The sequence below is a fragment of the Eubalaena glacialis genome, chromosome 19 (genome assembly GCF_028564815.1).
Source record: "Eubalaena glacialis isolate mEubGla1 chromosome 19, mEubGla1.1.hap2.+ XY, whole genome shotgun sequence".
Taxonomy (NCBI): domain Eukaryota; kingdom Metazoa; phylum Chordata; class Mammalia; order Artiodactyla; family Balaenidae; genus Eubalaena; species Eubalaena glacialis.
In genome coordinates, this window is record NC_083734.1 from 14,519,234 (window position 1) to 14,546,380 (window position 27,147).

A 27,147-nucleotide genomic window follows, 5' to 3' on the forward strand; every position below is an offset into this window, starting at 1 on the left:
CTCTTCATTCTGATTGATGTAGCCCTGGGGCTGGACCTCAGGGCTCCTGACTCCAGGGGTCCCCCTGTTTCTCCTGTTTCTGGATCATGCTTGTCCTCTAGGTGCCCACCTCTCCCCTTTCCTTTACCCTTAAGTCTTCACACACCCCTACCCCTGCCTCCCGTTAGCAGGGAGGGGTGAGTCCAGCAGTGACTGAGAGGCGGGAAGGGGAAGGGGGGGTGCTCTCCCTCCTCTTGGCCCCAGTCAGGATATGGCCACTCTGGGCCCAGCCCTGACCCGCTGGGTGGAAACAGGAAATATGTGAGACTTGGTGTGCGCTGGGTCTCTGTGCCTGGCTCCACGGCTGATAAGGGCCATTGTGTGGCCGCCGGGGATGATCCTGCCCTGGATAGATGTGCTTCCCGGAGGAAGGAAGGAAGGAAGCTTTGCTGGCCTTTCCTGGGCGGGGGAAGCTGAAGGGAGGGAAGGAAGGGTGCCCGGGGAAAGGTGCCTGCCCAAGGGGGCCAGGGGCCGGCGGCGCAGGCCCGCTGGACTCCACCCCTCCCCTGCCAGCATCTTCCTCTGGAAAGATCGCTTTCCCCATCCACTTCCCCCTTCGCACTTCCTATAAGGAATGCCGGAGACCCGAGGGCTCAGTCCCAGGCCAGGAAAGTGTCAGCTGTGATTTAGCAACAATAAAGATAGAAAAACAGGAATATTTGGGGGTGGGGAGCACCTGAGGGTGCTGCGGAAAAGTAAGGGGCAAACAAGATTAAGGCTCCCCAACGCCAAGCCACCCAGGAACCAACCTCAAGCATTTGAGGCTCCAGGGGAGGGTGGGACAGGGGCCTCCTCACAGTGCCCTCCTGCCTCTCCAGCTAACCCCTCTGCCCAACATGGCCAGTCCCCAGCAGCCTGGCGCCTCAAACTCCAGGGGCTCACCTGCCGCTGTGGGAGGCGGACAAGCTGGGGGGGGACTGCTGCAGGAGGGGCAGTGCCTATTGATGGATCCTCTTGGCTTAGGGCAGGATGTATATTCTGACTTGGGGAGTGGTCATTGTGCTCTCCAGCTGATACCAGTGAGAGGGCAGCGGGAGAGGCCTGGCCATGGAGCTGCTGGGGGGAGAGGCCTCCTACCCTTTGACCTGGAGCCCAGGGTCCCCCATGGGTGGCTGCATCAGCTCCTCTGGTTACCTGGGACAACAAGCATTTCCTCCATCCCTCAGCCCCTCCTCTTCCTGCCCCAACCCTGCTGGGCCAAGAGGCCTCCCAATCAGACCTGGGCTGTTCCAGCTGTGTCCTGAGGCACTGGACCAGACACATCCCCCGGGGCTGGAGTTGAAGCTGAACCAAGCGGCCATCCCAGCGTGAGACTAGATTCCTGGTTCCGGGAGCAGCCAGAACCAGCGGGCGGGCAGGCAGACGGGCTTTTGCTCAGAGGCCCCAGTGCTCAGCACGCTGGCTATCCACAGACGGAATGGCCCTGCAAGTGGAGCTGATACCCACCGGGGAGATCATCCGTGTGGTTCATCCCCACAGGCCCTGCAAGCTTGTAAGCTGGGATGCTCTGGGCTGGGAGGAAGGGTGGCAGTGTCTTGCCAGGGCCCAGCAGCTTCCTCTCAAGCAAACCCCTTGGGAAAGAGGTGAGCAGTGGGGAAGCATTCTGATCCTTGGTGGGACAGGAACAGACCGGACAAGAAGGGGTAAATGGAAGGAAGAGGGACACACCAGGAGCACACCAGGAGCAGAGTGTTTCCAAGCGGGGTCTGGGTTTGAATCCCTTCTCCTCCAGCTCCCTGATCCTCAGTGGGCTGGCCTATGAACTGGGCTAACAACACCGAGGTGACAGGGCCGCTCTGAGATATAAGGACCAGCGCATGCAAAGCTCCAGGTGCATATAATACAGGCTCAGTTAATGCCGCTGCTTTCCCGTCTGGCCTGAAGAACAGACACTGGCCGGCTCAGAGCAGTAGCGTGGGTGGAGAAGGAGGGTGAATGGAGCGAGGCAGTCAGAAAAGGGGAAGAACTGACTTGGCCTGGCACGCAGGGCAGGGTCGGGTTTGCTCTGGTGATGCAAAGGCGCCCTAGGATGAGAAGGGAGAACCCCATATGACACCCGCCGCCCAGCACTACAGAGAGTGGGCCCGGTCGTCAGCCGGAGGAGGGTGCGTGTGTGTGTGTGTGAATGACTGTGATGCGCCTCGTCCCCGGGAGCTGGCTGCGGAGTGTGCTGCACCAAGCCGCCGCGGACACGGACGCGGGCCGGGGCCGGGGCCGGGGCCGGGGCCGGGGCCGGGGCCGGGGCCGGGGCGGCCGGGGCGGGGCCGGAGGGTGCGCGCGCGCGCGCCGGGGCCTGGGCCCTGCCCGGGATGACGACAGGGAGCGGCCCGGCCCCGGGCGGGCCCTGGGCGGGGAGAGCGTGCCTGGGCCGCCGACTCCGGAGCCGGCCACGCCGCCTAGCCTGGCCCCCGCCCGCGCACCCGAGAAGCCAAGCCGGTGGGTACGCGGAACTCCGGGAGGGCCGCAGCCGCGTGGCCCCGGGGGTGGGGGGGTGCTCCGCTGGCGGGCGGGATGGAGGAGAGGGTAAGCGGCCGGGCGGCGAGCCAGGCCCGGAGCTACGGTTGGGGAGGCGGGGGTCGCCGGCCCGGGGATCGCTGGGGCCGAGGGTGGGCTCTGCCCGGCCCGTGCGGGGTTCCAGGACCCGGTGGCGCCGGGACTCGGCCTGTTGGAGACTTAGATTTCTTGCGGGTAACGTGAGGGTGGCGAGGAGCGGCTGGGGTCGCGTGACCCAGGCGCCCCGCGCGCCCTCTGGGGCCCGCCGGCTGCCGGCTCTGCCTCCGGGTTCCGGAGCAGCCGCCAAGGCCCCGCCCCTTCCCGTTCCCCGCCCCCCGGCCCAGCCGCGCCAGTGGCCCCTGCGTGTGAGTGCGGCGGCTGGGGGGCTCCGAGATGAATGAGAGAATGAATGGCTGGCCCACGGCCTATTCAACGCCCGGCACGCTCCGGCCTTCTGCTCACACTCCCGGGCTCTGTGATTCATTCATTCACACAGGCGTCCACGAGGGGTTATTGAGCTCCCACTGTGTGCCGGCCTGGAGCGGGAGCAGTCTCCTGGGAGAGACTGACAAGGAAACCTTCGATCAGAGCGGAATGCGATAAGGAGGGGACTGTGTGTTGCGGGGAGTCTGGAAGGGGTTCTGGAGGAAGTGATACCTGAGCCGAATCTTCAAGGATGACTAAGAGTCAGTCAGGTGGGGAGGGGTTTGGGTGCGAGGGCCAAGGAAGCTGCAGGTGCAAAGGCTTGAAGCTTAGAGCCACGCGGCTGGTGGCAAAGGCGGAAGCAGCTCCTCCTGGCTGTGTGTGGTGGTGAGGGAGACACGGGGAGAGAAGGGACTGGAGACGGCTGCCCCTGTACCCACACAGGAGCGCAGGAGCAGTGGGGTAAACTGAGGACACAGGGGGCTACTGGAGTCCACATACAGGGGCCTGGCAAGAAGCAGTGGGTGTGCTTGGCATATGGACTGGTGCCCTATAAACCTTCACTCTATTAACGAGATGTTAATTGATCGGATTTGCATTTGTAAATACCACAGGCGGCTGTGGGAAAATGGATTGGAGGGAGGAAGGCAGGGAGGCCAGTTTGGAGGCTGCTTGCTTGGTCCAGGGGCAGAGCAGTGATGGAGGAACCAAGGGGAGGTTTTAGCAGGTAGTGACTCCTTGGTGTGAGGAGTGGAGCGAGGAGGGCAGGCCTTTTGATGCCAGGCGGTGATGACTAGCTGGAGGTGCCTGCCTCCTCTCATCTTACAGGATACTGAACAAGGAGGATAGGTTAGGGGGCAAGGCGCTTTGTTTACTTCTGCTGGACCCCCAGGCAGAGGTGTCTGGCAGGCAAAAGGCCCATGGTTCTGGAGCCAGAGTGTACAGCCCTTGACTGGGGCCCAGTGAGATATCAGGTAGAACCCCTAAGTCCCCACCTTTTCTTTCCATTCCCCCTCGCAACAGTTCCCTTGAGTCTGGAACAGTCCTTGGTGGGGCAGCCTGGGCCCAGACTTAAGATATGTTTGATAAAAAAAAAAGCTGAACACCTGTTCTGTGCCCAGCATGCGCTGTGGGTGAGATAGGCTATGATTCTTTCCGCTGCCCCAACAGGCCATGAGGCTGCCTCAGTGGAAATCAGTTTCTAGCAGCAATCTGGGGGTCCTCGAAACACCCTCTCCAGACCCACATAGCCCTGAGCTGGGGGAACACCTGAGGCTGCCCACTGCCCTCCCCACTCCTCCAGAGGGCAGGCTTGGGGGCACCTGGCCCATACTAGGTAACAGGCACTGGATAACCCAGGTCTGCTGGGCCTGCGCCAACTTTATGGGAAACACCTCCCCAGGTGGGAGGAAACTCAGAGGCATCCTTGGGAAATAAGTCCTGGGTCACTCAGGGGTCACAGCTGCACCCCAGCCTGCAGCCAGCCCCTAGGTCCAGGGCCATGCTGGGGGCACAGGTCATGGCCCACTCCCTAGCTGCTATTCCTAAGGCCTACATGTCAATAGTCACACAACACCGCCAAGGGTGGGTACTGGCCACTGCGGTCACGGGTTCGCTAAGGAAGGTCACGGCCTGGCAGGTAGCATGTTAACCCTGACAGAGAAGCTGGGAAATCCTCCAGCCGCTAGGCAGGCGTCTTTCCCTCAGGGCAGCCCTGCAGTAGACAGTGGTAGACTTCCCGGTTCCAATCCCACCCCTCTTTTTACTAATCCTGGGATCTTGAACACGTCATTCGCCTGCCCAGCCTCAGTTTCCCCGTCTGTAGAATGGGGGTAATAATACAGACCTCATGGCTCGGCTGAGGGCATTGAAAGGAGTACAGTACCAGAAGACAGCGCTCCGAACGCAGGAAGCGCCCGGCGCTGCAGCCTTGGCCGCGGTGTCTCTCACACCCTCTGTCCCCCGCCTCCCTACCCCCTCTCCCGGGCGGGCGCTTCCGTCCAGTGAGGCGAGGCGGCCTGGGGCGGTGGCCAGGGACTGTAGTCGGGGAGCGGGCCCTCTGGCCCGCCTGGCAGCGGAGACGCCCCCTCCTTCCGCCACCGGGCGGCGGCTGTAAGGAAGTCAGCGGGCATCCGGGGAATGCGGCGGCGGGGCTCGGGCGGGGGTGGCCGGCCGGACCCCTCCGCATGCGGATTCCCCTCATTCCTGCCGCTTGACGCGGCGGCGGTCGGAGCGGGCACTGCGGCCGCGAGGCCCCGCCCCTCTGCCAGCTCCTCGCCTCGGGCCCGCGGGCGGCCGCCAGCCGAGCCAGCCTAGTCCTTGTACCGCCCCGGAGCCGTGCTCCTGGTGGGGACCGGCTGGACCCCCTTCCTCCAGTCTTCCAAGGCCCTCCCCTCCGGGTGAGCGGGAGGCTGAGTCCCCTCGCGGAGGGGGCCTCCTCCCGCCCTCAGCCCGAAGCTGGTAGCATTTAAGACCCCCGCCCCCTCCGCTCCCACCCATCTCCCAGCTGCGCGCGGTGGCACCCAGTCCCCTCGCTCCCTCCAGAGGGCCCCATCTCCCAGCTGGCGCCCCCGCCGCGGGGTCCCCAGGGCCGCGGCTCCGGCCGGGCTGTTGTTCTCGAGGTAATGAGCCTTCCCCACGACGCTACAGCCCGCACCTGCCGCAACCTCACTCCCTCCCCGGGGAGCCCAGGTCCGAGAGAGGGGCACGCTGAGGCTTTGGGTCCCAGCCCTGCCCTTTGGCCCCCTAGGTCAAGTCAGCATCCGGCGATTGCGCCTCGGGTTCCTTATCTGTCAGGTGGGGCACAGGTAAAGTTCGAGAGCTCTTTGTTAACTGGCAGGCAGACACGCCTGAGGGGCTTTCCCCGCTATATAAGAAGTGTGACCTGTCTGGCCCAGGACCTGGCTCTTAGTAGGTCTGCTCCAAGCGTGTGTGCAAAGAGTGTGTGGCCGAGAGAGGGAAGTGGTGTTTACTGAAGGCCTGGGAGGTGCCTTGGCGCCCTATCTTAGCCTTCTCAACCGCCCTTTGAGACAGGTATTAGCCTCGTTTTAAGGCTGAAGGAGAGGCTCCCAGAAATTAACTGACCTGCTGGCAGTCATACAGCTTGTGAGAAGCAGCCCAGCCTTTTGGAAGAAGCACTAGCCATCACACCCCCACCAGCGCTGGGATCTGAGCTAGAGTTTGCCCCCCAGACTGCTGCTCACCGAGAGCCCAGCGAGGGCGGGGCTGCTGGGGGCTGGTTTGGGTAGAGGGAGGATGTCCTGGGCAGAAAGTATGGAGAGATCCAGAGGGAAAAGAGAGGGAGACCCTCTCCAGAGGAAGGAGAGAGGTGAAGAGCCCCTGGGCACAGGGGCCCTAGTCGGGATGTCCTCGATAGGGGAGAAAGGTATTGCCCCAAATGCTGGAAGTCGGACGTGGATTCCCCAAATGGAAAGCTGAGCCCTCCATGGAGGCCGGGCACGCACCGCGCTCGGCAAAGGTGCTCTGGCTGTCTTTGTCCCTGGGGTACGTGCTCTGTGCTGACGCGGGAAACTAAAGAGATTTTCTAGAGACTTAAAGACACGGGATCCACCCTCCAGAGAGTGTACGGGGGTGGACAGTGTCCCGCACGGAGGCTCCGCCCGCCTGGGCGCGCCGGCCGTATTTGGACATTTCGTTCTATTTTTAACTTTCCCGGGACTCGAGGTTGGAGTGAGGGGGGGAGGGAAATCCTGCTTCCTCCGGGACCCACGGGCCTCTGCCTAGTGAGTCCCGCGCCTGGCCTAGTGCGTAGTGTAGACACAAGCCCGGAAGTGAGTTCCGGGTCAGTGTAGACGCGGCGGCCGCGCGGGTTCCGGGCCCCACCCGGGAACCAACGAAGTCCCTCCTGGAAAACCTGACTCAGGCGGAGCCCCTGCCCGGCGGGGAGCTCCGCCCCCGCCCCCGCCCCCACCCTTGTACCCACCCACGCCGCGAGATCCCCCTTAGTTCCTGCCCCACCCCTACCAGCTGGGGAGGGACCCCCGAGTCCAAGCACCGAAGGAGGCGGGGGTGCCCGGGGAGTCCCGCGCCTCCGAGGCTCACGGAGGGGGCGGAACGGGGGGCGGGTCGGCCCCTCCCTCGTGACGCCGCCGCCGCCGCCGCCGCCGAGCCCCGAGGCGAGAGCACGGGCAGCGGAGCAGGGCGCCAGGCCGACCGGGCAGGATGCGCTACCGAGCGTCGGTGAGCGGGGCTGGCGAGCAGGGCGGGGGTCCCGGGCGTCCCTCCCGGCCTCGCGGCGCCGCCTCGGCCCCGCCAGGAAGCGGGCGCGGCCCAGGAATTTCGGGTGGAAAAACGTCCCGGAAAGTTGCAGGGGGAGGAGGCCGAGGCAGGGAGGGCCGTGAGGCTCTCGGACCCGGGCCGGGCGAATAGCTCCCGGGAAGGGCTGAGAGCGCCGAGACCCGTCACCCAGAGGGCAGGGGGGCTGGAGCTCGGGCCAGATTTGGCAGCAGCTTCGGGACAGTATTGGAGGGGGGAGGGGGCAGTGAGGGACAGGCCTAGGAGAGGCAGGCCCCTGGCCAGACCCTGAGGGGTTCCCGGGCCAGAGATCTGGGTGGTCTGCGGTTGGAGGAGGCCTAGTGGCCTGTTGGGGATCTACACCCCCCTCCCACCACGGCGGCCACCTTGCTCTTCTCTGACCCTTGACACTCTTGGTGTCAATTTCCTAGAGCCCTCAGACCCTTTTGAAGAGTGTGCTGTGGGGTGAGGGCCTTGTTGAGCCTGTACTTCTCCCCACCCTCTGACGGGGTCCGGAGGGAGCTGGGTTTTCCGCGGTAAAATCCCCACTCCCTTGAGGCTTTCCGGGGCTCTCAGGGGAGGAGTGTGTCTGGGGAACCTGGCAGCTGGAGGGGAGGGCGTGGTTCAGCTGTGGGAGGGAGGGCCCCCCTTCTGGGGTGGGTGATGAGCCCAGCTGGGATGGGAGGTCCCCTGGGGGAATCTCTCTCCTGTGGCCTGGGGTGGCCTCTTGCTAGGTCCCTAGACACTCTCCCCCTGGAGACTTTGGGAGTGGGCGTGGGAGAGATGGCCCCACCCTGCCTGTGGAACTCACTTTGAGCTATTTGTCCTACAAAGCACCTGTCACACGTGGCCCAGAGCTAAGGGACTTGAGGTCACCTGGTCTATCTCAACTCCTCCTTCTTGAGAAGGACACAGCCCAGAGAGAGGAGGGGTTTTGTCCAAGGTCAACAGAGCATTCTTTCTCTTATTCTCATGACCCCCCCTTTCTCTGCACAAAACCAGGGTCTCCCTGGATTCAGTGGCCTTGCCCCCATGTCCTCTGGGTGCTCTGTGCTCCAGTGTCCTGTGTTCAGGTCCCATGTGGTCTTTGTTCCGGGACCCGCGTCCTCAGTGTTCCATGTGCCAGCTTCCTGCCATCCAAGCCCACTGTACCCAGCCTGGTACACCCGTCTCCTGGGTGTTCCCTGCGTCGTGTGTCCAGGCCTCCTGTGTCCACGTGACCCTGGTTGTCCTCTCAGTCCCGCAGTCTATGCTGGAGGGGAGAAGTGGCCTTCCCTTACCCTGCTGCCGCTGACCCTCTCCCGTGGCCCCTCCTTGCAGGCCCTGGGCAGTGACGGGGTGCGGGTGACCATGGAGAGTGCACTGACCGCCCGTGACCGGGTCGGGGTACAGGATTTCGTGCTGCTGGAGAACTTCACCAGCGAGGCAGCCTTCATCGAGAACCTGCGGCGACGCTTCCGGGAGAACCTCATCTACGTGAGGCCCGAGTGGGAAGATGCAGGGGGTGCTGGGGGCACAGATGCGGGCTGTGAGGGAAAGAGGCTCAGGGGCCTCTGGGAGAAACTTCTGACCCTCCTCCCCTGACCCCCAGACCTACATTGGCCCTGTGCTGGTCTCTATCAACCCCTACCGGGACCTGCAGATCTACAGCCGGCAACACATGGAGCGTTACCGGGGCGTCAGCTTCTATGAGGTGCCACCCCACCTGTGAGTGACCCCCCCCCATGAGTGACCCCCTCATCTCCACCTGAGATGACTCCACCCGACCTCCCACATGGAATGAATCACAATTCACATCTGTGAGGAATGCCCAGTGCCCACCCAAGGTGAATCTCTCTACTCCATCTGGGCAGGACCCCCCCCAGCCTCCACCCCAACTCACACCCATGACTTATTCCCCCAGCTCTACCTGAACATGGCCCTCCAACCTCAGTGACCCTCTGACCCCCACCTCTGAGGGACCTCCCAGCCCTACCTATGAGTGACCTCAACCTTCACCTGAATGACCTCCAATCCCCCCACCCATGAGTGATCCCCTCAATCCTCCATTTGAATATGACTCCCATCCTCAGCTGGGAAGGATCTCCCTTGACCCACATCTTGGAGGGTTCCCCCATCCTCAAGGGTACAGCCCCTTGTGAACCCCACTAGACATGGGAGTGCCCACCCCCAGTCCTACCTGTGGGACTCCCACCCCCCGCAGCCACTTGACCCCTGGCCCCCTAAGCTCCTGATGGACCTCTGCCCTAGGTTTGCGGTGGCTGACACTGCGTACCGGGCACTGCGCACGGAGCGCCGGGACCAGGCAGTGATGATCTCTGGGGAAAGCGGGGCAGGCAAGACAGAGGCCACCAAGCGGCTGCTGCAGTTCTATGCTGAGACCTGCCCAGCCCCCGAGCGGGGCGGTGCCGTGCGTGACCGGCTGCTGCAGAGCAACCCCGTGCTGGAGGTGAGGGGACAGCAGCATCTGGGGGGCGGGAGGGGCAGAGAGAGACTGCCAGGCACCCCTCACACCCCCGTTCACTCCTAGGCCTTCGGAAATGCCAAGACCCTCCGGAACGATAACTCCAGCCGGTTCGGGAAGTACATGGACGTGCAGTTTGACTTCAAGGTACCTGTGGGTGGGGCAGGGCAGGGGGAGTGGGATTCCCATTCAGCAGGCGCCCACTGGCCAGGTCTTTGGCACCAGCAAATATTTATTGAGCACCTACTGTGTGCCAGGCGCTGTTCCAGGTGCTGGTGGTACAGCAGTGAAACAAAACATACAGAAATCCTGCCTCCAGAGATATAGACAGTAAACAGAAAAATGTGATTTAGCTGACAAGTGTCACGGCAAAAAATAAAATGAGGCAAGGGGCGGGAGCAGTTGCTGTTTTAAATGAGGCAGATACAGTAGGCACTGAGAAGGTGGCATTTGGTAAAAGCTTGACGGAGACAGAGGAATGAGCTGTGCAGATACCTAGGAGAGTCCGGGCAGAGGGCACCACCAGTGCAGAGGCTCTGATGGGGAAAGTGCTTGATGTGTTCATGAATAGCAAAGAGGCCAGAGTGGCTGGAGGAAAGAGCAAGGGGCCAAGGAATAGAAGAGGAGGCTAGATGCTGTGGGTCCTTTTGGGTCTTTGTAAGAACTTCTTTTTTTTTTTTTTTTAATTGTTTGTTTGTTTGTTTGTTTATTTATTTATTTATGGTTGTGCTGGGTCTTCATTTCTGTGCGAGGGCTTTCTGTAGTTGCGGCAAGTGGGGGCCACTCTTCATCGCGGTGCGCGGGCCTCTCACTATCGCGGCCTCTCTTGTTGCGGAGCACAGGCTCCAGACGCGCAGGCTCAGCAATTGTGGCTCACGGGCCCAGTTGCTCCGTGGCATGTGGGATCTTCCCAGACCAGGGCTCGAACCCGTGTCCCCTGCATTGGCAGGCAGATTCTCAACCACTGCGCCACCAGGGAAGCCCTGTAAGAACTTTTTTTAAGCTCTGAGTGGAAGGGAGGCTAGAGTTGGGGGGTTTTTTTGGTTTTTTTTTTTTTTTGGCCGTGCCCATGTGGCTTGTGGGATCTTAGTTCCCCGACCAGGGATCGAACCTGTGTCTCCTGCAGTGGAAGCACGGAGTCCTAACCACTGGACCATCAGGGAAGTGCCGAAAGTTTGAAACAGAAGTGTGTTATGACCTCACTTTCCTCTTAAAATGATCACTCTGGCGCTTTGTTGAGAATAGATGGTAGAGAACCAGGCCGAGCAAGGAAACCAGTTAGGAAGCTGATGATTATTAAATCTAGATGACAGATGATGGTGGCTGGGCCCAGTGTGGTGGCAGTGGTTGGATTCTGGAGGTTCTGAAGGTTAAGGCAGCAGGATTGGCTGTCCGATTGGATGTGAGGTGTGGGAGACAAAGAGGCTTCCAGGACTGCAGACTGCTTGGCCTGAACACCTAGAACGTTGACCGAGATGGGAAGAGGGAGCTAGTTTGAGGAGGGAAAATGAACTCAGTTTCAGGCCTGTTGAGACTGAGATGCCTGTCAGACATCCAAGTGGAGCCGCCAGGTAGATAGGGCTGAGCGTCCTCATTTCTCAGAGGAGGAAACTGAGGCCAGAGGGGGCGACTTGCCTAAGCCATTGGCAGAGCTCGAATTCGGAGGGCAGGGGAGGAAGGGGAAGATGGGCTCTGTCCCCAGTCCCCCTGAGCAGTCGCTACATCCTGCCCTGCCCACAGGGCGCCCCTGTGGGTGGCCACATCCTCAGTTACCTCCTGGAGAAGTCCCGGGTGGTGCACCAGAATCACGGGGAGAGGAACTTCCACGTCTTCTACCAGCTGCTGGAGGGGGGCGAGGAGGAGACACTGCGCAGGCTGGGCCTGGAACGGAACCCCCAGAGCTACCTGTACCTGGTGAAGGTGAGTAGGGGCCAGGCAGGGCGGGTGCCACCCAGGGAGCCCAGTGCCACGGCTAGAACCCAGCTCTGCCCTTCCTCCAGGGCCAGTGCGCCAAAGTCTCCTCCATCAACGACAAGAATGATTGGAAGGTTGTCAGGAAGGCTCTGACGGTCATCGACTTCACCGAGGATGAGGTGGAGGTGAGGCCTCTGCTGGGACCCTCCCTTTCCTCCTGTCATACCCTGAAAATCTCCGTCTACCTTTACACCCCGTTTCTATTCTAGCCGCCTTTTCCTCTCAAATTTCCTTTACCACCTCTCCCACCTCCTTTTTAAAATTTATTTATTTTATCTTTGGCTGCGTTGGGTCTTCGTTGCTGCATGCAGGTACCATAGTCTCTGTTTATGTGAAAATAAGAAGAGGCAGAAGGAGTTCCATTTCTGCCAGAGACAATCTGTCTTTTGCTAATTTTTTGAAAGCAATGGATTCTTTTGTTTTAATTATTTTTTTTATTTTTGGCTTCATGGGGTGTTCGTTGCTGCCCACGGGCTTTCTCTAGTTGCGGTGAACGGGGGCCACTCTTCATTGCAGTTCACAGGCTTCTCATTGCAGTGGCTTCTCTTGTTGTGGAGCACGGGCTCTAGGCGCGCGGGCTTCAGTAGTTGTGGCACGCGGGCTCAGTAGTTGTGGCTCGTGGGCTCTAGAGCGCATGCTCAGTAGTTGTGGTGCACGGGCTTAGTTGCTCCGTGGCATGTGGGATCTTCCTGAACCCGTGTCCCATGCATTGGCAGGCGGATTCTTAACCACTGCGCCACCAGGGAAACCCCTCTCCTGGGTTCTTCTGACCATCCACTCTGTGCCCCTGTGGGGCTCTCAGCCCCTCCTGTAACCCCCACCTGCCCCCCCCCCCCGTCCCCCCAGGACCTGCTGAGCATCGTGGCCAGTGTCCTGCATCTGGGCAACATCCACTTTGCTGCCGATGAGGAGAGCAACGCCCAGGTCACCACCGAGAACCAGCTCAAGTATCTAACCAGGGTGAGTGGGGCAAGCAGAGGGCGAGGGCAGGGCAGCTGGGGCGGGGGGAGTGCACCCTCACCAGGCCCACCCCTTCCCTTGGCAGCTCCTTGGTGTGGAAGGCTCAACGTTGCGGGAAGCCCTGACACACAGGAAGATCATCGCCAAGGGTGAAGAGGTGAGGCCCAGCGTTTGCTTCAGGAGCTAGTGGGGGCGGGAGCAGGTATTGTACGGCAGCCCCCCTCCCATCGTCCCCTTCCTCTGGTCTGCTCAGCTGGTCTTAGCAATGCTGGAAGGACATAAGGCGGGTGGCTCCGGGAGGCTCAGGGAGCTGGCCAAGGTCGCACAGCAAGAGGGTGAGGCTGGAAGGAAGACTCACCTCCAGGAATGAGGCCTCTTTTTTTTTTTTTTTTTTTTCCCCAGGAATGAGGTCTCTTGTCTTATACCACCTTCCCTCTGGTGGGGCCACTGTGTCCTCCCCTGGTGCCCCCCAACCCCAGACTCATTGGGGGCGGGGAGGGCAGAGTGGTCAGTTTCCTGAGTGCGAAGGGGCCAGGGGTGGGAAGGGGCTGCATTCATTTCCCCATCTCACTCTCCACCCCCAGCTCCTGAGCCCGCTAAACCTAGAACAGGCTGCGTACGTGCGAGACGCCCTCGCCAAGGCCGTGTACAGTCGCACCTTTACCTGGCTGGTCACGAAGATCAACAGGTCGCTGGCCTCCAAGGTGAGGGCTTGGCCCCTGCTGCTCCCAAGGTGGCAGGGAGGGCAGACCAGGGAGGCCCGGGGCTGGGAGCTGGTGAACGTTGGGACCCATGCTCTCGGTCAACTGGCCCTAGGATGCTGAGAGCCCCAGCTGGCGGAGCACCACGGTCCTCGGGCTCCTGGACATTTATGGCTTCGAAGTGTTTCAGAACAACAGGTCAGCGCCCCGCTGTCCCCTTCCTGTCTCTCCTCCCGTCTCCCCGCCTCTCCTCTTCTCCGGCCTCTCACATCCCTGCCAGTGTCTTCCCAGCTACCTGGGTCCTGCTCTGTGTTTCTTCCCTTAGAGCTGTGGGGCCTCATCCCACCCCTCCCCTGCTCCTGGTCCCGTGTCCCCTGGCATTACTGAGGGCTCCTCCGCTTCCCTCACAGCTTTGAGCAGTTCTGCATCAATTACTGCAACGAGAAGCTACAGCAGCTCTTCATTGAGCTCACCCTCAAGTCGGAACAGGAGGAGTATGAGGCAGAGGGCATCGCGGTGAGTGCAAGCCTGCGGGCATCCCCACCTGCCATGGAATTGACGCCCAGGCGTCGGTCTCCCCAGGAGAGGTGCCAGGGCCCCTTGATGATGCCTTCCTCCCCTCTTGCCCCTCAGTGGGAGCCTGTCCAGTATTTCAACAACAAGATCATCTGTGACCTGGTGGAGGAGAAGTTCAAGGGCATCATCTCCATTTTGGTGAGCCGTCTGCTCCTCCAAGGCCCCGTGTTGGGGGCTGGGTGGGATGACATCACCCCTTTCCCCTTGGTCTCCGGGCCTGTCCGCCGAGAGCCAGCGTGTGAGCAGAGACAGGACAGGGCTGTCTGTGGAGGGTGAGGTGAGGCGCTGGCCAGGTCTGGGAGGCTCCCTGTGACCTGCCCCTTTCCTCTGTGTCTGCGCCTCCCATGGGGACCCCTGAGTCCCTGTGCTCTGCAGTCCCTCCCCGACACACCCTTAACCCTCTGCCACACCCCCCAGGATGAGGAGTGTCTGCGCCCCGGGGAGGCCACGGACCTGACCTTCCTGGAGAAGCTGGAGGACACAGTCAAGCACCATCCACACTTCCTGACGTGAGTGGGCTTGTGGGGCCGTCCTGGGGCAGAGCCTGTGGAAGCCTGCAATCCCCCCAATCATTGAACACCAGTCACAAGGGGATGACCAGAGGAGGCACTAAGTGAAGGACAGGCACACAGAGCCGCGGCTCCTGGTGCGTCCGCAGAGTCACAAGCGAGGAGCACAGCTTCCTCCTTATCCTTTTGAGAATGAAACTTCCTAAGATTTTCCTAGCTTCCTTATTTGGAAACTCCTTTATATTTAAGGAATCCCCTAAAGCGGGGTGAGGGGAGAAAAGAAACAAGCCTCTCTGTTCCAGCTCTGCCCTGTGTATTTTGAGTACATCACCTCCTCTAATCTAAAGCAACCCCTAGAGGAGGTTTTACTGAGGTTCAAAGAGGTGAAGCCACTTGCCCGAGGTTATCTCACATCTAGTTAAGTCCAGAGCTGGGACTCAGGCCCAGGGCTGCAGATTAGTTCCCCGACTAGGGATCAAACCCGGGCCCCGGCAGTGAAAGTGCCAAGTCCTAACCACTGGACTGCCAGGGAATTCTTGAGCAATTTTTGCTTAAGAGAATATTAAAAACCTTTCTCTGGAGCGAGCAAGCAAGGGAACCTGTTGTTTGTTCTCGCTCCCCCCACCTGCTGTAGCAGGGGCCCCAATAAAGCCTTGCCTGAAAAAAAAAGCAAAAGAGAAAAAAAAACACTTTTTCTGGCTGTAAAAATAATGTCCCTCATCAGAGAAAAGTTGGAACGTGTGCAAAAGCCACTTGTAATCCTGTCACCTAGAGGTCACCACTGTTAATAATTCGAGACATTTTCTTCCTGCCTTTTTCTATACATTTTTTTTTTCGTAGTTGAGAACTTATTGTGTGTAAGGCTCAGGATGATGTTATATCCTGAGTATCTTCCTGTATCATCAAACAGAAAAATTTCCTCAAAACAATTCCTCCAGCGGCTCTAAAGCAGATACTCCACTGCTCTCACCCAGCCTCTGGGGGCCCCCTCCAGCCTCCAGGTTTCTGCTGGGAAAACAGGGCTGCCACGAATATCTATCTCTGTGCCTTAAATCTCTGCCTGGTCTCTCTGGTTAGTTGCTTGGAATTGTTCTTAAAAGTAGAAAACGGGCTAAAGGGTATAAACATGCTTAAGACATAAGTAGTCTCTTGGGGCAGATTCCAGTCTTAAAATGTAGTGGGCAGCACTCAGCCCTCTGAGCAGAGCCATGTAACAGCCAAAAGCAACGCCAAGTAGCCCTCCACCCAGCATGCCCTGGCGGTGCGGAGGCCAAGGTCCCCGTCCTGGTGCTGTGTGACCCAGGACAAAGCCATCTACCTCTCTGAGCCTCTGTGGCGGCCTCTGTGCAGGGAGGTGGCCCCGCCCTGCCAGCTTTTTACGGGATGCCTGGTTCCTCTCTTGAAGTCTCTTCAGCAGGCAGGGTGCATGGCTCAGGCCTGCAACCTGCAGCTTCTTCTCCCTGTCACCCCCAGACACAAGCTGGCTGACCAGCGAACCAGGAAATCTCTGGGCCGCGGGGAGTTCCGCCTGCTGCACTATGCTGGGGAGGTGACCTACAACGTGACCGGTGAGGATCCTGGGGTTGGGTCCCCACAGTGGGCAGGGAGAGGGGCTCTCCCTCCCCTCACCTCTGCTCTCTCCTTCCAGGGTTTCTGGATAAAAACAATGACCTTCTCTTCCGGAACCTGAAGGAGGTGAGGAGGACCAGGGGGAGGGCTTGCGGTCTGGGCTCTGAATGACCTCTGCCCCAGGAATCTGACAGGCCTTACCCTTTGCTCCCACCATGACGCCCTGCTCTGTCCTCACAGACCATGTGCAGCTCAGAAAATCCCATCATGAGCCAGTGCTTCGACCGGAGCGAGCTCAGTGACAAGAAGCGGCCAGAGACGGTGTGAAGGCTGTGGGACCCGAGGGGGTGTGTGTGTGCACGGGAGCGGGACCAGTGCCTGCATGAGCTGCGAGTTAGCAGTGTGTGTGTGAGTTCGTGTGTTCACAGGTGCCTGGCTGTGCATCGGTGTGTGTCTGGGAGGCTGCCCGTGGGTGCATCTGTGCTTACTTCCATGTGTACCTGTGTGTGCACTGTCTCTAAGTGTGGACGCCTGTGTCTGTGCGGGCGCTTGCATGCATTCACCCCCACAGCAGACATTTGTAGTGGACATTGCTGGGCGCTTTGGATACAAAAATGAATAGGTGCTCTCCCAGAAATGTGCACAGGGTGCTATGGAAACTTAGGGAGCAGCAAATTGCCTGAGGGAGTAGAAGAGGGGAGGTGGTCAGGGAGGGCTTCCTGGAGGAGGAAGCATCTGAGATAACTTGGGAATGAGTAGGTGCTTATCAGATAGACAGAGGGCCCCACACAGGTGCACAGTCCAAAAAAAACCAGGAGGTGGACAGGAAAGTGACATTTTCGAGGAGAGAGACGGGGAAAGGCAGATATGGCCAGTGGTGCCAGATGCAGGGAGAGCTCCAGTGAGCTGTGGTCAGACGTGTGGCTGCTGGGCTTGGCAGGAGGAGTGCCAGGGCAGTCCCAGGAAGAACAAGGTCATGGAGAGGTAGAAGCCGCAGTGCTGCAGGCCGAGACATGCAGGCAGGGAGGCCATGGAGGCAGCATGTTGTCCAGAGTCTGACTCCCTGGGACCCTGCCCTCTGCTCCCCACCCCCGCCCCTTCCCTGAGCATTCTCATCCTTGGCCTCATATCCCCCTCCTTGACCCTCGTGAGGACACACCCACTCGATCCAGGCCTCTCCAGCAAGCCATAGATTCCACTGATCTCCAAGTGGCCTGCAGGCACTCCAGACCCCAGTAGTCTATAAAGGGCCCTTGACTATCCAGTGTCCCAGGCCTGCTCCTTCTGTTTCCCTAACACAGGGCAGGGACCACCCTCCACCCAGTCCTGAAGGATAGAAACCTGGGCATCATCCCTGATTCTTCAGCCTCCCCCATTGCCCTCATCCTAACAACCGTTGGATCTTGCCGGTTTCTGCTGCCTGAATACCCTTGCCTCTCGGCCTCTCTGTAACCCTTACTTCAGTTTGGTCCTCTGAGCCAGCCACAGCCTCCTCTGTGGTCTCCTGGCTTCCCATCTGTCCTTACCAACCATCCTCCACCTGTCTGCTGTAGAGCTATTCCAAAAGGCAGATCTTTTCCTGTCATTCCTTCCCTCCAAATTCCTCTTTGGCTCCCTATTTCCCTCAGGATAGAATTTAATCTCCCTAATGTGGCTCTCGAGTCCTACCGTGATGCTGCCTCTCTAACACTATCATTTTACTCCCTCTCTCGGTCCTTGCACTGCTTGTGGTTCCCTGTGTACACCAAGCCTTTGCTCACTCGGTTGCTCTGCCTGAATGCCGTCCCCTCCTGCCTTCCTTCTGGCTGTCTCCTACTTATCCTTTAATTCTCAGCTGAAGGGTTATTTTCGGAAGACCCTTCCTGATGCCCCCTACCCCACAGACTGAAATAGTTGCCCCTTCTTGATGCTTCCAGAACCCCCAGGCATACGCCTCTGGCATTAATGGGACCACAATGGATTGCAAATCTTTGCTGAGGCATCCGCTTCTCCCACAGGCCTGAAGTCCTTGAAGCTCCTGCAGTGCAGTGTACAGGAATAACGGTTGAACGCATAGGAGTAGGACACATTGTTTAGGAATGCAGCCCTGAAATTCTAAAAAGAGAAAGAGTGGCTGCCAAAGGAAGACATAGGATTGAGGTTGCCAGGAGACCTGAGCAGGATTTTTAAGACAGGAATGAGGTTCTTAAACTGAGGTCTCTAGCTCGGCCAGAGGGATGCAGGTGATGTAGTCTGGCCCCTTCCTCTATTGTGAGGGAGGGGTGATGGGAGAAGGGGATCTGGAGATTTTGTTGACCTTCATGGGTTTATAGCCTCTGTCTCTAAACAAAGTATGGAAATAGTAGAGCTTTCATTTTGTTTTCATTTTTGTTTTGTTTTGTTTTCTCCCCACTAAATAGAAATGAGGATTCTTAGCCTGTTTCTGGCAATCTGTTAATTTATTAGAATAGTTGTCTTTCATTTGGTTTCCAATAGGCACAGTAAATTTAGTTGAAGAGCACATCTATACGCTACAACTTGATTACATCTTTTTTTCTGGCTTTTTTGCATTTTTTCTTTTACCAAGTTTCTGTTCCTGCATGTAGAATTAAATAAGAAACAAAACTTGTAAAGTTGTAACATTTCACATGGAAATGCTGCCCAGTCTTCACGAGCTTCAGAATTCTGACCTTTGCCGAAGCTGGAATAAAGTGTTGTAATTAAAAAAAAAAAAAAAAAAGTAAGGGCTCGCGCAGGGCAGGGGTAGTTGTGGGAACTGGTTCTGTTTTGCCCCAGGGAGGGGTCTCTGGGGGGTTTCGGAGCTCTGCCACAGGGAGTGGCATCTGCAGGGGTTAGCAGCCTCAGCCCAGCTCCAACCAACCTTCCGTTCATCTTGGCTGACCAGGTGGCCACCCAGTTCAAGATGAGCCTCCTGCAGCTGGTGGAGATCCTGAAATCTAAGGAGCCTGCCTACGTCCGCTGCATCAAGCCCAATGACGCCAAGCAGCCCGGTAAGCCCTCTGCCCCCTGGACCGGTGCAGGCTGTGCCTCCCCTGCAGAGGCAACAGCCATATGGCGGCAAAAGCCCTCTGACCACCCGGTTATCCCTCCCCCAGGCCGCTTTGACGAGGTGCTGATCCGGCACCAGGTGAAGTACCTGGGGCTGATGGAGAACCTGCGCGTGCGCAGAGCCGGCTTTGCCTATCGCCGCAAATACGAGGCTTTCCTGCAGAGGTGGGGGCGGGGCCTGGCTCAGCGCTAGGGGAAAGGGGTGGGAGGGTCGTCGGAGCCTCCTAGATCCCGGGAGGGAAGACAGCGATTCTCAGCCCCATTCAGGGACGGGGCTCTGAGCTGCCGTGGGATCCACACCAGGGGCCCCTCCATGCTGCAGGCCTAATGTCAAGCTTGGTAGAGAAAAGACCAGCCCTCCCCACCCCCCCAGGCCCTGCCCTCACAGAGCAGCTGCTCAGAGGTCCATGAAGCGTGCATATCCACATGCCTATCTATCACCAGCGGAGATAGTAAAAGCCTATGAAAAGGACAGAGTTTCCAATCAGCTCAGAAAGGATAGAGCAGCTTTGGGGTTATCCTGAGTTAGGGGTTTGGGGAGTCAATCAGGTGTGAATTCTATCTCTACCACTTTCTAGCCCCATGACCTTCGGCAGATGAGAAACCTCAGTTTCCTCATCTTTAAAGTGGGGATAGTAACAGAGCGACCTCTCAGGCTTTCTGTGAGCTGTGAGTCAGTGGGAGCACCCAGCAGATGCCCGGGAAAGCTGGTTTGGGACCCCAGAGGAGGATGCTGGCAGGGGTGGGGGCTGAGTGCATTTCTGCCCCTCCTGTCCCCAGGTACAAGTCACTGTGCCCAGAGACATGGCCCATATGGGCAGGACGGCCCCAGGATGGGGTGGCTGTGCTGGTCAGGTACCTCGGCTACAAGCCGGAAGAGTACAAGATGGGCAGGTGAGTGGCTCCCACGCCTGGTGTTTGGGGGGCACGGGGGTGGCAACCAGGGGCTGATCAGTGCTGCCTTCACAGGACCAAGATCTTCATCCGCTTCCCCAAGACCCTGTTTGCCACAGAGGACGCCTTGGAGGTCCGGCGGCAGAGCCTGGGTGAGAGAGGAGCCCCACCCTTCCTATCCCAGTGGAGTCCATTCTGGGGAGCAGGAAAGAAATCACTGCATTTGGGCTCCTTATCCAGGAAGTCCGCCACGCCCACATTCAGCTGCCCTCCTCGTCACCAGCCCCAGCACCCCCTCTCCTGCCTTTGGATACACACTCAGCATGTTCTCATGTTGCTTTGCTCGCTCCCTTGCTCTTTCATTTACTCTGCCTTCACTTAATGCTCATTCAGCCACTCCCCTCACTCATGCCACTCAGTGAGGTCTGACAGTGCCCGGCCCCCAGCCGGGTCCCTTGCGCTCTGGCCAAGTGACTTTCTTTCCCAACTACAGCCACGAAGATCCAGGCCACCTGGAGGGGCTTTCACTGGCGGCAGAAATTCCTCCGAGTGAAGCGATCAGGTTTGGGGGCCCAGGGGTCTTCAGGAGGGCAGGGGCTAGGGTAAGCGTGGAGAGGAGATAGAGGTCAGCCGTCTGTGGTCTCCGCAGCCATCTGCATCCAGTCGTGGTGGCGAGGAACCCTGGGCCGGAGGAAGGCAGCCAAGAGGAAGTGGGCAGCACAGACGATCCGGCGGTGAGCACTGGACGCCATGGGGCACGGGGTGCAGAGTGTGTGTGTGCGGGGGTCCGTTACCAGGCTTCTCACCCCCACCCACAGGCTCATCCGCGGCTTCATTCTGCGCCACGCACCCCGTTGCCCCGAGAATGCCTTCTTCCTGGATCACGTGCGCACCTCTTTTTTGCTCAACCTGCGGCGGCAGCTGCCCCGGAATATCCTGGACACTTCCTGGCCCACGCCGCCACCTGCCCTGCGTGAGGTCCGTGGGCCCTCCCTGCTGACCTGGGAACCACCAGCACGCTCAGCGGAGGGACCTAATAACCATGTGACCAGAGGAGCCGTCAGGGAAGGGAAGGGAACTGGAGCTGGGCTGCAGAGAACGAGTGCTTTTTTTTTTTTTTTATAAATTTATTCATTTTATTTATTTATTTTTGGCTGCATTGGGCCTTTGTTGCTGCGCGCGGGCTTTCTCTGGTTGCAGCGAGCGGAGGCTACTCTTCGTTGAGGTGCGCGGGCTTCTCATTGCGGTGGTTTCTCTTGCTGCAGAGCATGGGCTCTAGGCATGAGGGCTTCAGTAGTTGTGGCACGCGGGCTCAGTAATTGTGGCTCGTGGGCTCTAGAGCGCAGGCTCAGTAGTTGTGGCGCACGGGCTTAGTTGCTCCGCGGCATGTGGGATCTTCCCGGACCAGGGCTCGAACCTGTGTCCCCTGCATTGGCAGGCGTATTCTTAACCACTGCGCCACCTGGGAAGTCCCAAGAATGCGTTCTTTGCAAAGAAACAACTCAGGAATGGAAGAGTGATCCAGGTTGAGGGGGTGTCACTTAGGCCAAGGCCTGATGGTAGGCACATGCCTGTTGTCTTCAGAGGGAAGGGAGCCAGGCTGCCTGGGTGCCCTGACCTCGCTCGCGCCCACAGGCCTCGGAGCTGCTGCGGGAGCTGTGCAGGAAGAACATGGTGTGGAAGTACTGCCGGAGCATCAGCCCTGAGTGGAAGCAGCAGGTATGGGGCTGGGAGGCAGACATTGGGGGACTAGCCAGGGGGCCACTCGAAGAGTGCTGGCCTGGAGGACCTTCACCCCAATTTACCATGTGCCCTCAAATGGATCCCAGCCCGTTTGGCTTCATGTATGAAGCCGAGGCTGGAGTAGATTTTGCACGGCAAATAGGGTTTATCTTCTAGACCAGCTCCCCTGGCCTGGTAGAGGCTGCCCAGAGCCCTGTGTTGAAAAGGCTGCAGCTTGAGTCTGATAGAATAGTTCCAGAGAGAGACATTGGTGGCTGACATGCCTTGTATTTGCCAACTTAGTATAGGATGATGCTAAAGGACCCACGCAGCAGAGTTAACCTGCAGTAGTGTTTTTTTTTAAAATTTTTTTAATTTTAAAATTTTTTTGGCCGCACCATGTGGCACGCAGGATCTTAGTTCCCCAACCAGGGATCGAACCTTTGCCCCCTGCAGTGGAAGCACAGAGTCTTAACCACTGCACTGCCAGGGAAATCCCAACCTGTAGTAGTTTTTTGAGTATTAGCAACCAGCCAGGTCCCAGGCCGGAGCTTTATCTCAGGGGCTCCAAGGTCTGCTATGATGGGGAATTATCCCCAAAGTGGGGCCTGAACCCTGACACTACTGTCTGTCATGACCTTTCTGAGGAGCCCTGTGCCTTGGTCAGTGGGGATGGGGGTAAGGGAGAGAAGGGGCTAAAGGGGAGTGTTGGTGGCAGGGCTTAGCCTCTGGTGCTGGGGCCAGAGAGAGGGTGAGGGAGGCTGTCTCAGTTCCTGAGGCTGGGCCTGTCCCTGCTGTGATGGTCGCCACCCCTCTGACAGCCCCCCTTCCCTGCCCTTGTCTCCTCAGCTGCAGCAGAAAGCCGTGGCTAGTGAGATCTTCAAGGGCAAGAAGGACAATTACCCCCAGAGTGTTCCCAGGCTCTTCATCAGCACACGGCTTGGTGAGCCCCTGACTTTCCAGTGCGTAAGCCCTCCATCACCATCCTAGTCCCCTCTCTGCTCCTCTCACCTCCCCCTCCCCAATCTGGGTTGCAGGTGCAGATGAGATCAGCCCCAAAGTGCTGCAGGCCCTGGGCTCCGAGCCCATCCAGGTGAGACCCTGCCTGCCGGCCACCCTCCATCCCAAACAGTTCTGCTGCCCGAGGACTGGGTGGGGGAGTCAGGGCCTGGGCAGAGGGTGAGGAGGCCCCTCAGCCACCCTCTGTCCCCAGTACGCCGTGCCCGTCGTGAAATATGACCGCAAGGGCTACAAGCCCCGCTCCCGGCAGCTGCTGCTGACGCCCAACGCCGTGGTCATCGTGGAGGATGCCAAAGTCAAGCAGAGGATTGAGTACGCCAACCTGACCGGTGAGCCGGAGTCCAGGGCTGGGTGGGGGGGGCCCCTGCTCTGACCCTTGATCCCTGACCCCTGCCCTCCCGCCTCAGGAATCTCCGTCAGCAGCCTGAGCGACAGCCTCTTCGTGCTGCACGTGCAGCGTGAGGACAATAAGCAGAAGGTGCCCCTGGGGCCTGGGAGGCAGGGAGGGGGCGGCTCCTCTGGCTCTGGGCAGGGCCTGACCCCTGACCCCATCTGGGCCCCCAGGGGGACGTGGTGCTGCAGAGTGACCATGTGATTGAGACACTGACCAAGATGGCCCTCAGCGCCGACCGTGTGAACAGCATCAACATCAACCAGGGCAGGTGAGGCGGGGAGGGGTGGGGAGGGGGCTGTGCGTGCGTGGGGGGGCAGGCTTCACGCACCACCTTCCCTCCAGCATCACGTTCGCAGGGGGTCCCGGCAGGGATGGCATCATCGACTTCACGACCGGCTCGGAGCTGCTCATCACCAAGGCCAAGAACGGGCACCTGGCTGTGGTGAGTGGGGCCTGGCAGCAGCACCCTGCCTCCGGCTGAGGGCCCTGGGGCCAGGGCAGAGCCTCTGGCGGCCAAGCCTTCCAACCTCAGCAGTGCTGGGCAGAGCCTGGGCACCTCGCCGTGGGTCCTTTGAGCTCCCACAGTGCAGAGGATCATAAAGATGGCAGCATGGGGGGGGGGACCAAGGGGGTGAGGGTGTGCTGGGGGGGAGGGAGGCCCGCTGTGGCCTGGGCAGTGGTTCCCGTGGGAATAGGGTTGGAGTCTCCAGCGCCGAGGCCTCTAGACCGCTCCCCCAGCTTGCCCCCGCGCGCTGTGACGTATCTAAGCCGTGAAGACGAGTGCTCGAAGCACCTCTGCTTCCTGCTCACCACCTGGGCTTCTCCCCCATCCCCCAGGTGGCCCCACGGCTGAACTCTCGGTGATGAAGGCGCCCACTGGACCCCCTCTCCCGCCTCCCAGTGCTTTGCTCATCCCCTTCTCCCCTTCCCAGTTACCAAAGACTCGAGCTTCTAGACAGGGACCCAGGGACACCTTGAAGCCCACCAACAAACTCCTGCCTGCCGCTTGCCCCTCTCTTGAGGGAGTAGCAGGGACCAGGGAGCTGCCCCAGGAGTGGGCCAGGCCGGGCCACAGCAATAGGAAAGCCGGGGCCAGAGGCAGCCACGCCAGCCCCACTGCCAATGCCAAATATTTGAGAGAAGGGAACTTTTGCTGAGGTTTTCTCTGAGATTTTTTGATGCTTTATAGGAAACTATTTTTTAAAAAAGCCATCTTCCCACCCCCAAGACACACTGGATGTGTTTTCCCTGACTCCAGCAGGGCAGGGAATGGAGCTGAGAGGGTGGGTGGTCTGGGCCTTGGTGCCCTCTTCCCTGCCCAGGCCACCCTCTCCTCCTCGTTTCCTTGGCACCTTGTCTGTCTGTCTGCCTGCCCACCTGTAGCCCACTCCAACACCCCCCTGGGGGTTGAGACCACCCTTGCCTGTCCCCTCCTTCCTGCCTTAAAAATGCCCTTCTAATATCATCCCAGCCTGAGGGCATCCTGGAGTAGGGACAGGACCCCTAGGGCATAGAATTTGGACGAATCTAGGGCATAGAGTTTGGACGACTCTGAGAGATCACCTAGTCTAGTCTCCTGGTGTGACGAGCAAGAGACAGAGGCCCAGAGAGGGGAAGGGACTTGCCCAAGGTCATCCAGCAGGTTGGGACAAAACCAGACTACAGCCCTGTCCTCAGCACACCTCACTGCCTCTCCCAGGGACGGGGGCCCCGTGAAACAGGCTCATGCCTTAAGGGTGCCTGTGGCTTCCTGACCAGCAATCACCCTTGGGGGCCACCAGGTGGGAGGAGCACTCCTGCCTGAGTCCATGCCTTAGGATGACAAACACCCTGCCCATATACTTTGGCCCCCATTCAAGGACATAGGGCCTTTACTGGCCCCTGACCCCCCTCCCTATCCTGGGAGCCTGGGGAAGGGGCCAGCCTTGGGAGGAGCTGCAGGGGCATCACCTCTTTCTGCTGCTTCTCCCCCTCCCCCCCACCTCCCCAGAGGGGCTGGGGGACTGCCCAGCTGCCTCTGCCCTCCTGGGGGATCTCAGCCCACTGCTGACACTTCTGCAATCCAGAGAAACACTAAATAAAGCAATACGTGTTTGCCAACTTTGGTCTCCTTGTGAATGGTAGAAAAGGGAGGACTTCCCTGGTGGCGCAGTGGTTAAGAATCTGCCTGCCAGTGCAGGGGACACGGGTTCGATCCCTGGTCTGGGAAGATCCCACATGCCGCGGAGCAACTAAGCCCTGAGCCCACGTGCCTAGAGCCTGTGCTCCGCAACAAGAGAAGCCACTGCAATGAGAAGCCCGCGCACCGCAGCGAAGAGCGGCCCCCACTCGCCGCAACTAGAGAAAGCCCGCGCGCAGCAACAAAGACCCAACGCGGCCAAAAATTTAAAAATTAATTAAAAAAAAAAAAGAGAGGACCCCTAGAAGGCAGCCAGGGGTCTTGTATTATAGTTTTTGCCTTATGCCCAGAAGGAAGGAGGCTGGGCTCCCTCCCTGGGGGAAAGAGTAGGAGTGACCAGTAGCTGCAACATGGCCTCCCTCTTTCATTGACTGTCCATAGAAAGGCCACTCAGCCTGGCCCAGTGCTGTGGCGGAGGGCGGATCGTCACACAGTCCCTGCCGTGTGGTCCTCAGCCTGGCAGGCAGGCCTAGTGAATGGAAACAGCCCAGTGTGGGAAGTGCAGGCATCAAGGGCACACTGACGAGAGATTGACTCAGGTGGGGATGAGAGTTGCTGACACTTCAGAGAAGATAACATTTGAAGTGGGTCTCAAACGGTAGTCTCCAAACTCCACTGCAAGCGACAAACCCAATTCAAACTGGCTTAAACAGAAAAGGACATTTATTAGCATTAGCAGCTTAACAGTTACAGGGTAGGGCTCCTTCCAGGCACTCACTATCAGGAATGTGTCTGGGACCATCTCTTGGCTCAGCCTTCCTGGGTGGTGGCTTCATTCTCAGGCAGGTTCTCCCCTCATGTGGTGGCAGCAGCAGCCACGGGCAGCTCCAGGCTTGCATTCTGTAATTCAGCATCGGAAGCAGAAAAAGAAAGTGCCTCTTGGGCTTCCCTGGTGGTGCAGTGGTTAAGAATCCGTCTGCCAATGCAGGGGACACGGGTTCGAGCCCTGGTCTGGGAAGATCCCACATGCCGCGGAGCAACTGGGCCCGTGAGCCACAATTACTGAGCCTGCGCGTCTGGAGCCTGTGCTCCGCAACGAGAGGCCGCGATAGTGAGAGGCCCGCGCACCGCGATGAAGAGTGGCCCCCGCTTGCCACAACTAGAGAAAGCCCTCGCGCAGAAATGAAGACCCAACACAGCCATAAATAAATAAATAAAAGACTTTCAAAAAAAAGAAAAGAAAGTGCCCTTTCCCAGTGATTCTAAAGTCTCAGCTGATTCTCAGTGGAGCAGCTTGAATGAGGTGCTCTTCCCTGACCCAGTCCATGCAGTGAGGGAGAAGAGCTCATTCTGATATGTGCCTGCCAGGCCTGGGTCATGTGCCTGCTCCCCCCAGGCAGAAGCATGAACCACACCTGATCGCAAGGACCAAGACTGGGAACAGATGATTTCCCCCCAAATCAGAGTGCTGCCTGCAGAAGAAAGGGAGTAAGTGTTGCAATCTGCAACCACAGAGCTCCCCGGCAGGCTAAGAGTTTTCCCAAAAGAGAGGGGCCTTGTAGGTAGAAGGAATGGCAGGTGCAAGGCTTAAAGGCAAGGAAAGGTTTAGTTTGGAGTCAGGCTACCTGCCGAGGGGTTTAGATTCATCACCTAGGACAGAAGTTCCCAAAGAACGAGATACCACGTAATGTATGACTTATCTTGGGTTTGGCACAATCCTGTGAACACACCTAGATTTGGACACCTCCCTGCAAATTAAGTTACAGAAAAATGAAAGCACCACAATAATTTGTTCACTCTCAGTAGTAACTTCGGTTCCAAGAAGCTGACACCAAGAAGCCGACAGATAAGATAAGCATTGTGATAGGTGCAATTACCAGCTTTACAACTGTAACAACACGCCTTCCTCTAGCAAGTTGGAGCACATGTGAGAGTGACACCCCAGACATAGCCCAGATGCAGCCGAGGACATGTCCTTTTGAGAGGTA

At 58.8% G+C, this 27,147-nt stretch overlaps 1 protein-coding gene across 4 annotated transcripts; it reads left to right on the top strand.

The window, feature by feature from the left end:
* The first annotated feature begins 1,271 nt into the window (after positions 1 to 1,271).
* MYO1C (myosin IC) lies at positions 1,272 to 25,140 on the top strand. 4 transcript variants are annotated; one of them, XM_061175542.1, is made up of 32 exons: positions 1,272 to 1,531; positions 8,530 to 8,685; positions 8,801 to 8,916; positions 9,460 to 9,658; positions 9,740 to 9,820; positions 11,414 to 11,593; positions 11,674 to 11,772; positions 12,494 to 12,607; positions 12,693 to 12,764; positions 13,192 to 13,311; positions 13,424 to 13,506; positions 13,719 to 13,824; positions 13,942 to 14,022; positions 14,302 to 14,393; positions 15,867 to 15,961; positions 16,042 to 16,088; positions 16,203 to 16,283; positions 18,847 to 18,952; positions 19,058 to 19,175; positions 19,791 to 19,904; positions 19,980 to 20,056; positions 20,398 to 20,466; positions 20,554 to 20,638; positions 20,723 to 20,882; positions 21,540 to 21,623; positions 22,476 to 22,569; positions 22,664 to 22,719; positions 22,840 to 22,975; positions 23,054 to 23,124; positions 23,211 to 23,308; positions 23,383 to 23,482; positions 23,878 to 25,140. In XM_061175542.1, exons 1-32 carry the CDS (start codon positions 1,457 to 1,459, stop codon positions 23,902 to 23,904), a joined length of 3,192 nt encoding a protein of 1,063 aa, XP_061031525.1. In that variant the 5' UTR covers positions 1,272 to 1,456; the 3' UTR covers positions 23,905 to 25,140. The 4 variants fall into 4 exon arrangements, with proteins under 4 accessions (XP_061031525.1, XP_061031528.1, XP_061031527.1 ...); XM_061175545.1 differs by lacking the exon at positions 1,272 to 1,531 and adding an exon at positions 2,343 to 2,479; XM_061175544.1 differs by lacking the exon at positions 1,272 to 1,531 and adding an exon at positions 2,390 to 2,475.
* Positions 25,141 to 27,147: the final 2,007 nt, after the last annotated feature.

Excerpts from the sequence above, each read along its gene's own strand:
- MYO1C (XM_061175542.1), top strand. The coding sequence starts at position 1,457 with ATGGCCCTGCAAGTGGAGCTGATACCCACCGGGGAGATCATCCGTGTG. Across the intron at positions 14,394-15,866 it reads CACCATCCACACTTCCTGAC|ACACAAGCTGGCTGACCAGC; the intron begins GTGAGTGGGCTT and ends TGTCACCCCCAG. Across the intron at positions 21,624-22,475 it reads GCCCTGAGTGGAAGCAGCAG|CTGCAGCAGAAAGCCGTGGC; the intron begins GTATGGGGCTGG and ends TTGTCTCCTCAG.